This window comes from Bos taurus, chromosome X, assembly GCF_002263795.3.
Source record: "Bos taurus isolate L1 Dominette 01449 registration number 42190680 breed Hereford chromosome X, ARS-UCD2.0, whole genome shotgun sequence".
NCBI classification, from domain to species: Eukaryota; Metazoa; Chordata; class Mammalia; order Artiodactyla; family Bovidae; genus Bos; species Bos taurus.
The window spans coordinates 37,901,156-37,912,147 of record NC_037357.1 but is presented as its reverse complement, the minus strand read 5'-3'; the positions used below and the strand labels follow the sequence as shown (position 1 = coordinate 37,912,147).

Sequence of the window (10,992 nt, the reverse complement as noted above, 5' to 3'; positions counted from 1 at the left end):
TCCTGGACAGTGGAGCTTGCAGGCTACAATTCATGGGCTTGCAAGGAGTTGGACTCCACAGAGCAAGTGCACTTTTCACTTTTCATATAACACCTGAAGGATGTTGTTTTTCAGTCTGTAATTCATGGCCAACTATTTGTGCCCCCATGGACTGTAGCATACCAGACTCCTTTGTCCTCCACTATCTCCTGGAATTTGCTCAAATTCATGTCCATTGAGTGGGTTATGCTATCTACCCTTCTCATCCTCTGTCTCCCCCTTCTCCTGTTGCCTTCAGTCTTCCCCAGCATCAGGGTATCTTCCAGGTAGTTGGCCCTTCACATCAGGTAGCCAAAGTATAGGAGCTTCAGGATCAGCATGAGTCCGTCCAATGAATATTCAGGGTTGATTTCCTTTAGGATTGACTGGTCTGTTCTCCTTGCAGTCCAAGTCCTCTCAAGAGTATCCGTGTACCCTGAAACCTTGCTATACTCACTAATTAATTGTAATAGCTCTTTTCTATGTCCCACTGGACTTCATACGTAGACAGTCATTTTGTCTGTAAATAAATACACAGTTCTTTCTTTCTTTCCAATTTATGCGTTTTCACTGATTTCTTTTAAAATGAAAGCTCCAACACTTTGGCCACCTGATTTGAAGAGGTGGCTCACTGGCAAAGCCCCTAATGCTGGGAACGTTTGAAGGCAGGAAGATAAGGGGACGATGGAGGATGAGACGGTTGGATGGCTATTAAAAAGAACACATTGGAATCAGTTCTAACGAGGTGGATGAAACTGGAGCCTTTTATACAGGGTGAAGTAAGTCACAAAGAAAAATGCCAATACGGTATAATAATGCACATGTATCGAATTTAGAAAGATGGTAACGATGACCCTATATGCAAGAAAGCAAAAGACACACAGAGATAAAGAATATGCTTTTGGACTGTTTGGGAGAAGGTGAGGGTGGGATGATTTGAGACAATAGCTTTGAAACATATATATTACCACAAGAGAAATAGATTGTCAGTCCAGGTTCGATGCATAAGACAGGGAGCTCAGGGCCGGTGCACCGGGATGACCCTGAGGAATTGGATAGGGAGGGAAGTGGGAGTGGGATTCAGAATGTGGGACACATGTACACACATGGCTGATTCATGTCAATGTATGGCAAAAACCAGAACAATATTCTAAAGTAATGAGCCTCCGATTAAAATAAATAAATAAATGTAAAAAGAGGAAAGCCAAAAAATTTTGCAGAAATAGATGAAATCAACAAATTCCTTGAATGACCAAAATGCCCAAAACTAACTCAAGAAGAAAGTAAAAACCCTAGATATCCCTAGGTCTATCAAAGATTTGGAACAGAAAACTACAGGCCCATGTGACTTAAGTAGTGAATGCTATGAAACACATAAAGGAGAAATATCACCAATTCCATACAAATTCTTTCATAACGTAGAGGAGATTAAACAGTTCTCAAATAATTATGAGGCCAGCCTTCCAAAATACCAAAACTGGTTGAAGACATTGCAAGAAAAGAAAACTATAGAACTTATTCTTCATTAAGCAAAAAAATGAAATGTTAGCAAATTTAATCCAGCAATATATAAAGCATTAGGACCAAAAGAGATCTATCCCAAGAATGAAAGATTGGTTATGCATTAACATATCTTCAACCAGCATTATTCATCAATGAAGAAACCACAGGAGAAAAACCATATGTTCATTTGGATAGATGCCACAAAAGCATTTGACAATATTCGAGAACCACTATCTTAAAAACTCTTGGAAACCTAGGACTACAAACAGACTTTCTTAGTCTGATCAAGGTCACCTACAAAACTCCTCCAACTAAAGGTGATAATGGAGGAAAATCTAATCCCTACAACTGTGGGTGGGGAAGGCTGCTGGCCTTCGTTTTGGAGGCCACCGAGAGGCCTATCCAGCTAGGCAGTGAGGATCAAGCAGACCGATTGAAGTACCTGTCCCCTCCTTGGGCAGTAGCCCTATTCCACTCACCTCCTGTGGCACCAGTGGTTCCCCAGCAGACACACACCCCCTATCAGATAGTGGCGCCCGAGCCCCGTCATCGCCCATAGCAGCACTGTGTCTGTTGACCCCTTCCAGACACAGAAATAGACTCGCACCCAGCATGCCAGCAAACACAGGGTCACCTCCCAGTTGAGGGCACCTGGCAGCTACAGCCCTCCAGAGAGCTAGAAGACCTTGTTCCTGGAGACGGAAGGCCCGAGAGAGATGTGCCAGCAGAGGCCATGCGACTAGGGGTTTCCTGGGGGCCATGGTCCTTCCAGCAGCCCTTGTGTGAGGCTGTTCGCACCGGTGCTTCTGGCGGGCATGGGTAAGCCCCTAGCCTGGATTCCATGCCGTCTGTGTGCCTACAGCCCCAAGAGGCCCAGCCCCATGCCGTCTCCAGTGAGTCCAACAGTAGTCCTCGCTTCCCTCCTCAGGCGGCCAAGCACAGTCCACTCTGTATCCCTAGTCTCAGGACTCCAGGACCGGTTCCCCATCCACCACCTTGCAAAGGTGCCTGTGCATGAACAAAGCACACAGAGATGCCAATCTGCATGCCTCTGACACGTGCTCTCTGTCACACACACACACACACACCCAAGTGCATGACCCTGTACACAAACACACTTATACTCCCATGTGCATGCACCTGACCACATGCTCTCTCACACACAGGTACACACACATGTGCGTAGGCACTATCTTTCTCGGGCACACACACATACAGACTTGGACAGGAAGATGCCCATGTGTTGCACCTACTTAAAGACACACAAATCCGCACATGAGCTATGTGTGGACACAAGAGGGACAGACCAGGCGTGACCCAAAGGGGCCCCACTGCCTTCCGGAAGTTGATGACAAGGACCTGCGCTCAGCAGGATGGTCACCTGTGAGCGTGGCCAGGTTGGCAACGGCACAGACTTGGAGGTGCACAGTGACAAGGGCTCACTTGGGGTTTGCAGGCTTGGCCCAGAAACAGTCACGTGCGCTGTGGAGTGTGGCAGTGTCTGCTTGAGCATGCGGACTGAGGAGCTGCCCACCCCCCACCCCCCACCCCCATGCCCCGAGAGGCATCACCACTAAGCCGTTTACCAGGTCTCCGGGCCTAGGCAGGGCTGACTTAGAGCACCCAGACCACATGGGTGTGTGTCCGCACAAGCGGAAGGGGGTGACACGGCACACTAACACATGAAATTTCAGCAGGGGGCGTCCATTGCCCGAGAGCCTGCAGTCATCGCGGGAACAACTGTTCGGTGGGAACCAATCGAGGGGCAGGACCAGGCTGAGTGTGCGCAGGCGCTCTGCCTATGCTGAGCTGCAGGTCGCAGTACACGCCTGGGTTCTGTAGGGGGGGTTCAGTCCTTCCCACTCCACAGGTTGGGGGAGAGGGTTCAAGATGGAGTCCGACACGCACAGTGGAGGAGCCAGCAGGCCAGCAGATGAAGACCCAGGTGCCGTGGAATTTGCAACGGGCACAGCACAGGGCAGCTGCAGCGAGCCGGGTGGCGCTGGTGGCCAGGATGACCCTAGAGACCCAGCTTGCCCTGATTCCTCTGTGAGTCGTGGAGTTCATGGAGGCGCTCGTGTCCTGGCTGGTCCCAGAAGCCCCAGCGCTGCAGGAGAGTCAGGTGGCGCAGCCGGCGCCATTCCGCAGATCCCGGGGCCATCACACGCTCCAGGGCCTGGTGAAGGCGCTGCACCTGGAGCTGCAGTTCTGAGTAACCGAATCCTCCAGTTGTATCCTATTCCAGGAACCATGGTGGGCCAGGCAGCCGAGGGGGCCGGGTGTGGACTAGGGGTGGTTTGGGGGGTTGCAAGTGGTTCTAGAGTGTAGGAGGAGGGTACTCTGGGGGGCTGGAGGATATGGGTCAGGGGTGGTCTGGCTGCCAGTGGAAGATATTGAGGAAAAGCAACCTGAAAGGAACCACAGAGTCGGGCAGTGATATCCAGGGTGTCTGGCAGTGGCCTTGTGGTAGAAGGCATGTTTCCGTGAGCAGGGAGCCTGTCGTACAGGCAAAATGTGTAGTGCGGATGGTAGTGAGGAAAAGCAACCTGAAGGGATCCAGAGGGTTGTGCAGTGATATCCAGGGTGTACTCAGAGTATAGGCTGAAAGGTCCGGACTTTCTAGGCGGCCTCCTTGTGCGAGAAGGCAGGCCTCAGGGAGCAAGGATCCTGACGTACAGGCAAAATGAGAAATGCGGATGGTGCCTTAACCATATGTCCACCAGAAGCCTCAGTGTGCCTTTCTCATCACACGCGGAAGCGGACCTTGCCCGCCACTTCCTGACTACACGTACTCAATTGCGAGGGCGGATTCGGAAGGAGCTCTACGTTAATGGCCGCATGATGGTTCTGTGAGTTCTAAAGGGGTCCAGGGCCGGGGAGAGGGTGGTGGGTGCTGGGTGGTGGCCAAGGCCAGTCTGGGCCCAGGAGGAGCCATAATGGACGGGTTAAGCCTAAAGGAAAAGTGTGGTGCTCTGGGCTTGTCGGTGTGCGGGAACAGAGGGAGGACATGCTCCTCTTCCTCCTTCTCGGCAGAAAGTTGAATTTCATTTTCCCTCCCTTTTAGCCGATTGACTGCTGAAGACCCTGGCCTGCTCCAGAGGTCCATCGGTTTCTGTCTGGAGCAGCTTTCCCTGGTGATACGGTCCTTGCAGCACTATGGGGCCCCGTTTCTCGGCACGGAAGAGGGGTTTAAACCTACCCTGTGTGCCGTAGCTTCAGGTGTCATTCCCCAGGGCATTGCTTTCTGCAGTACTTTGATCGGGCTTCATCTCATGTCTGTGCTGCTTTTGGGGGCTCAGTGTCTACATAGTTTGTTTGGTGATTGTTAACTGCAGAAAATAAAACTAAGCTTTTGTGCTGTCTCTGACTTTATTTTTGGCTTCTGCACTTCCTCATACTGCATTTGTCTTTCAGTTGGAGGGGAGGTTCTGAGATCCAGGTATTCGAGGACTACAACATAATTGAAGACAATGTAAGAAGTGGGAGAATAAGAAAGTTGTATACTGTCATTCGGTATTAATTTTGGAAAATTTTCTCATTTTATAGTTATATTAAATGTTAAGATAAATTACCAGACGTCTTCCCTGGTGGCTCAGATGGTAAAGAATCTGCCTGCAGTGTGGTAGACCAGGTTCAATCTCTGGATTGGGAATATCCTCCGGAGAAGGTAATGGCAATCCACTCCAGTATTTTTACCTGGAGAAATCCTGGAAAGGGGAGCTTGCAGGCTACAATTCATGGGGTTGCAAGGAGTTGGACTCCACAGAGCAAGTGCACTTTTCACTTTTCATATAACACCTGAATGATGTTTTTCAGTCTATAGTTCATGGCCAACTATTTGTGCCCCCATGGACTGTAGCATACCAGTCTCCTTTGTCCTCCACTATCTCCTGGAATTTACTCAAATTCATGTCCATTGAGTGGGTTATGCTATCTAACCATCTCATCCTCTGTCTCCCCCTTCTCCTGTTGCCTTCAGTCTTCCCCAGCATCAGGGTCTCTTCCAGGTAGTTGGCCCTTCATATCAGGTAGCCAAAGTATAGGAGCTTCAGGATCAGCTTGAGTCCGTCCAATGAATATTCAGGGTTGATTTCCTTTAGGATTGACTGGTCTGTTCTCCTTGCAGTCCAAGTCCTCTCAAGAGTATCCGTGTACCCTGAAACCTTGCTATACTCACTAATTAATTGTAATAGCTCTTTTCTACGTCCCACTGGACTTCATACGTAGACAGTCATTTTGTCTGTAAATAAATACACATTTCTTTCTTTCTTTCCAATTTATGCGTTTTCACTGATTTCTTTTAAAATGAAAGCTCCAACACTTTGGCCACCTGATTTGAAGAGGTGGCTCATTGGCAAAGCCCCTAATGCTGGGAACGTTTGAAGGCAGGAAGATAAGGGGACGATGGAGGATGAGATGGTTGGATGGCTATTAAAAAGAACACATTGGAATCAGTTCTAACGAGGTGGATGAAACTGGAGCCTTTTATACAGGGTGAAGTAAGTCACAAAGAAAAACGCCAATACGGTATAATAATGCATATATATCGAATTTAGAAAGATGGTAACCATGACCCTATATGCAAGAAAGCAAAGGAGACACAGAGATAAAGAACAGGCTGTTGGACTGTTTGGGAGAAGGCGAGGGTGGGATGATTTGAGACAATAGCATTGAAACATGTGTATTACCACACGAGAAATTGATCGTCAGTTCAGGTTCGATGCATGAGACAGGGCACTCAGGGCCGGTGGGCCGGGATGACCCTGAGGAATTGGATAGGGAGGGAAGTGGGAGTGGGATTCAGAATGTGGGACACATGTACACACATGGCTGATTCATGTCAATGTACGGCAAAAACCAGAACACTATTGTAAATTAATGAGCCTCCAATTAAATATATAAATGTAAAAAGAGGAAAGCTTAAAAAAGTTTGCAAAAGTAGATGAAATCAACAAATTCCTTGAATGACCAAAATTCCCAAAACGAACTCAAGAAGAAAGTGAAAACCCTAGATATCCCTAGGTCTATCAAGGGTTTGGAACAGAAAACTCCAGGCCCATGTGACTTAAGTAGGGAATGCTATGAAACACATAAGGGAGAAACATCACCAAAACCATACAAATTCTTTCCTAATGTAGAGGAGATTAAACAGTTCTCAAATCATTATGAGGCCAGCCTTCCAAAATACCAAAACTGGATGAAGGCATTGCAAGAAAAGAAAACTATAGAACTTATTCTTCATTAAGCAAAAAAATGAAATGTTAGCAAATTTAATCCAGCAATATATAAATCATTAAGACCAAAAGAGATCTATCCCAAGAATGAAAGATTGGTTATGCATTAACATATCTTCAACCAGCATTATTCATCATATGAAGAACACAGGAGAAAAACCACATGATCATTTGGATAGATGCCACAAAAGCATTTGACAATATTCGAGAACCACTATCTTAAAATCTCTTGGAAACCTAGGACTACAAACAGACTTTCTTAGTCTGATCAAGGTCACCTACAAAACTCCTCCAACTAAAGGTGATAATGGAGGAAAATCTAATCCCTACAACTGTGGGTGGGGAAGGCTGCTGGCCTTCGATTTGGAGGCCACTGAGAGGCCTATCCAGCCAGGCAGTGAGAATCAAGTGGACTGATTGAAGTACCTGTCGCCTCCTTGGGCAGTGGCCCTGATCCACTCACTTCCCGTGGCACCAATGGTTCCCCGGCAGATGCACACCATCAATCAGATGGTGGTACCTGAGCCCCGTCATCGCCCCCAGCAGCACTGTGTCTGTTGACTTGACCCCTTCCAGACACAGAAATAGACCAGCACCCAGCATGCCAGCAGACACAGGGTCACCTCCCAGTTGAGGGCACCTGGCAGCTACAGCCCTCCAGAGAGCTAGAAGACCTTGTTCCTGGAGGTGGAAGGCCCGTGAGAGTTGTGCCAGCAGAGGCCATGCGACTAGGGGTTTCCTGAGGGCCATGGTCCTTCCAGCAGCCCTTGTGTGAGGCTGTTCACACCGGTGCTTCTGGCGGGCATGGGTAAGCCCCTAGCCTGGATTCCATGCCGTCTGTGTGCCTACAGCCCCAAGAGGCCCAGCCCCATGCCGTCTCCAGTGAGTCCAACAGTAGTCCTCGCTTCCCTCCTCAGGCGGCCAAGCACAGTCCACTCTGCATCCCTAGTCTCAGGACTCCAGGACCGGTTCCCCATCCACCACCTTGCAAAGGCACCTGTGCATGAACAAAGCACACAGAGATGCCAATCTGCATGCCTCTGACACGTGCTCTCTGTCTCACACACACACACACACACACACACACACACACCCAAGTGCATGACCCTGTACACAAACACACTTATACTCCCATGTGCATGCACCTGACCACATGCTCTCTCACACACAGGTACACACACATGTGCTAGCACCTGTGCATAGGCACTATCTTTCTCGGGCACACACACATACAGACATGGACAGGAAGATGCCCATGTGTTGCACTTACTTAGAGACATACAAATTCGCACATGAGCTTCGTGTGGACACCAGAGGGACAGACCAGGCGTGACACAAGGGGGCCCCACTGCCTTCCAGAAGTTCATGGCAAGGACCTGTGCTCAGCAGGATGGTCACCTGTGAGGGTGGCCAGGTTGGCAACGGCACAGACTTGGAGGTGCACAGGGACCAGGGCTCACTTGGGGTTTGCAGGCTTGGACCAGAAACAGTCACGTGGGCTGCAAAGTGTGGCAGTGTCTGCTTGAGCATGCGGACTGAGGAGCTGCCCCCCGCCCCTCCCCCACGCCCCCTGAGGCATCACCACTAAGCCGTTTACCAGGTCTCCGGGCCAAGGCAGGGCTGACTTAGAGCACCCAGACCACATGGGTGTGTGTCTGCACAGGCGGAAGGGGGCGACACGGCACACTAACGCATGAAATTTCAGCAGGGGGCGTCCATTGCCCGAGAGCCTGCAGTCATCATGGGAACGAATGCTCGGTGGGAACCAATCGAGAAGCAGGACCAGGGTGAGTGTGCGCAGGCGCTCTGCCTATGCTGAGCTGCAGGTCTCAGTACATGCTTGGGTTCTGTAGAGAGGGTTCAGTCTTTCCCGCTCCGCAGGTTGGGGGAGAGGGTTCAAGATGGAGTCTGACGCGCACGGTGGAGGAGCCAGCAGTCCAGCAGATGAAGACCCAGGTGCCGTGGAATTTGCAACGGGCACAGCACAGGGCAGCTGCAGCAAGCCTGGTGGCGCTGGTGGCCAGGATGACCCTAGAGACCCAGCTTGCCCTGGTTACGCCGTGAGTCGTGGAGTTCATGGAGGCGCTCGTGTCCTGGCTGGTCCCAGAAGCCCCAGCGCTGCAGGAGAGTCAGGTGGCGCAGCCGGCGCCATTCCGCAGATCCCGGGGCCATCACACGCTCCAGGGCCTGGTGAAGGCGCTGCACCTGGAGCTGCAGTTCTGAGTAACCGAATCCTCCAGTTGTATCCTATTCCAGGAACCATGGTGGGCCAGGCAGCCGAGGGGGCCGGGTGTGGACTAGGGGTGGTTTGGGGGGTTGCAAGTGGTTCTAGAGTGTAGGAGGAGGGTACTCTGGGGGGCTGGAGGATATGGGTCAGGGGTGGTCTGGCTGCCAGTGGAAGATATTGAGGAAAAGCAACCTGAAAGGAACCACAGAGTCGGGCAGTGATATCCAGGGTGTCTGGCAGTGGCCTTGTGGTAGAAGGCATGTTTCCGTGAGCAGGGAGCCTGTCGTACAGGCAAAATGTGTGGTGCAGATGGTAGTGAGGAAAAGCAACCTGAAGGGATCCAGAGGGTTGTGCAGTGATATCCAGGGTGTACTCAGAGTATAGGCTGAAAGGTCCGGACTTTCTAGGCGGCCTCCTTGTGCGAGAAGGCAGGCCTCAGGGAGCAAGGATCCTGACGTACAGGCAAAATGAGAAATGCGGATGGTGCCTTAACCATATGTCCACCAGAAGCCTCAGTGTGCCTTTCTCATCACACGCGGAAGCGGACCTTGCCCGCCACTTCCTGACTACACGTACTCAATTGCGAGGGCGGATTCGGAAGGAGCTCTACGTTAATGGCCGCATGATGGTTCTGTGAGTTCTAAAGGGGTCCAGGGCCGGGGAGAGGGTGGTGGGTGCTGGGTGGTGGCCAAGGCCAGTCTGGGCCCAGGAGGAGCCATAATGGACGGGTTAAGCCTAAAGGAAAAGTGTGGTGCTCTGGGCTTGTCGGTGTGCGGGAACAGAGGGAGGACATGCTCCTCTTCCTCCTTCTCGGCAGAAAGTTGAATTTCATTTTCCCTCCCTTTTAGCCGATTGACTGCTGAAGACCCTGGCCTGCTCCAGAACTCCATCGTCTTCTGTCTGGAGCAGCTTTCCCTGGTGATGCGGTCCTTGCAGGACTATGGGGCCCCCGTTTCTCGGCACAGAAGAGGGGTTTAAACCTACCCTGTGTGCCGTAGCTTCAGGTGTCGTTCCCCAGGGCATTGCTTTCTGCAGTACTTTGATCGGGCTTCATCTTACGTCTGTGCTGCTTTGGGGGGCTCAGTGTCTACATAGTTGTTTGGTGATTGTTACCTGCAGAAAATAAAACTGAGCTTTTGTGCTGTCTCTGACTTTATTTTTAGCTTCTGCACTTCCTCATACTGCATTTGTCTTTCAGTTGGAGGGGAGGTTCTGAGATTCAGATATTTGAGGACTACACCGTAATTGAAGACAATGTAAGAAGTGGGAGAATAAGAAAGTTGTATACTGTCATTCGGTATTAATATTGGAATATTCTCTCATTTTATAGTTATATTAAATGTTAAGACAAATTACCAGAGGCCTTCCCTGGTGGCTCAGATGGTAAAGAATCTGCCTGCAGTGTGGCAGACTGGGTTCAAACTCTGGGTTGTGAATATCCTCTGGAGAAGGTAATGGCAATCCACTCCAGTATTTTTGCCTGGAGAAATCCTGGACAGAGGAGCTTGCAGGCTACAATTCATGGGGTTGCAAGGAGTTGGACTCCACAGAGCAAGTGCACTTTTCACTTTTCATATAACACCTGAATGATGCTGTTTTTCAGTCTATAATTCATGGCCAACTATTTGTGCCCCCATGGACTGTAGCATACCAGTCTCCTTTGTCCTCCACTATCTCCTGGAATTCGCTCAAATTCATGTCCATTGAGTGGGTTCTGCTATCTAATCATCTCATCCTCTGACTCCCCCTTCTCCTGTTGCCTTCAGTCTTCCCCAGCATCAGGGTCTCTTCCAGGTAGTTGGCCCTTCACATCAGGTAGCCAAAGTATAGGAGCTTCAGGATCAGCTTGAGTCTGTCCAATGAATATTCAGGGTTGATTTCCTTTAGGATTGACTGGTCTGTTCTCCTTGCAGTCCAAGTCCTCTCAAGAGTATCCGTGTACCCTGAAACCTTGCTATACTCACTAATTAATTGTAATAGCTCTTTTCTATGTCCCACTGGACTTCATAC

At 50.0% G+C, this 10,992-nt stretch overlaps 2 protein-coding genes across 2 annotated transcripts; both read left to right on the top strand.

The window, feature by feature from the left end:
* Nucleotides 1-1,848: 1,848 nt before the first annotated feature.
* LOC132344268 (cancer/testis antigen 1-like) lies at nucleotides 1,849-4,881 on the top strand. The gene is made up of 3 exons (XM_059883592.1): nucleotides 1,849-3,752; nucleotides 4,245-4,370; nucleotides 4,586-4,881. The coding sequence occupies exons 1-3, from the start codon at nucleotides 3,412-3,414 to the stop codon at nucleotides 4,848-4,850; spliced, it is 732 nt and encodes a 243-aa protein (XP_059739575.1). The 5' UTR covers nucleotides 1,849-3,411; the 3' UTR covers nucleotides 4,851-4,881.
* A 2,185-nt stretch (nucleotides 4,882-7,066) lies between these two features.
* LOC112445067 (EKC/KEOPS complex subunit LAGE3-like) lies at nucleotides 7,067-10,128 on the top strand. Its single transcript, XM_059883593.1, has 4 exons — nucleotides 7,067-8,542; nucleotides 8,637-8,997; nucleotides 9,490-9,615; nucleotides 9,831-10,128. The coding sequence occupies exons 1-4, from the start codon at nucleotides 8,449-8,451 to the stop codon at nucleotides 9,958-9,960; spliced, it is 711 nt and encodes a 236-aa protein (XP_059739576.1). The 5' UTR covers nucleotides 7,067-8,448; the 3' UTR covers nucleotides 9,961-10,128.
* The last annotated feature ends 864 nt before the right edge of the window (nucleotides 10,129-10,992 follow it).

Coding starts and splice junctions, on each gene's coding strand:
- LOC132344268 (XM_059883592.1), top strand. CDS start 3,412: ATGGAGTCCGACACGCACAGTGGAGGAGCCAGCAGGCCAGCAGATGAA. Junction 3,753..4,244: donor AGTAACCGAATCCTCCAGTT/GTATCCTATTCC, acceptor TATGTCCACCAG/AAGCCTCAGTGTGCCTTTCT. Junction 4,371..4,585: donor AATGGCCGCATGATGGTTCT/GTGAGTTCTAAA, acceptor CCTCCCTTTTAG/CCGATTGACTGCTGAAGACC.
- LOC112445067 (XM_059883593.1), top strand. CDS start 8,449: ATGAAATTTCAGCAGGGGGCGTCCATTGCCCGAGAGCCTGCAGTCATC. Junction 8,998..9,489: donor AGTAACCGAATCCTCCAGTT/GTATCCTATTCC, acceptor TATGTCCACCAG/AAGCCTCAGTGTGCCTTTCT. Junction 9,616..9,830: donor AATGGCCGCATGATGGTTCT/GTGAGTTCTAAA, acceptor CCTCCCTTTTAG/CCGATTGACTGCTGAAGACC.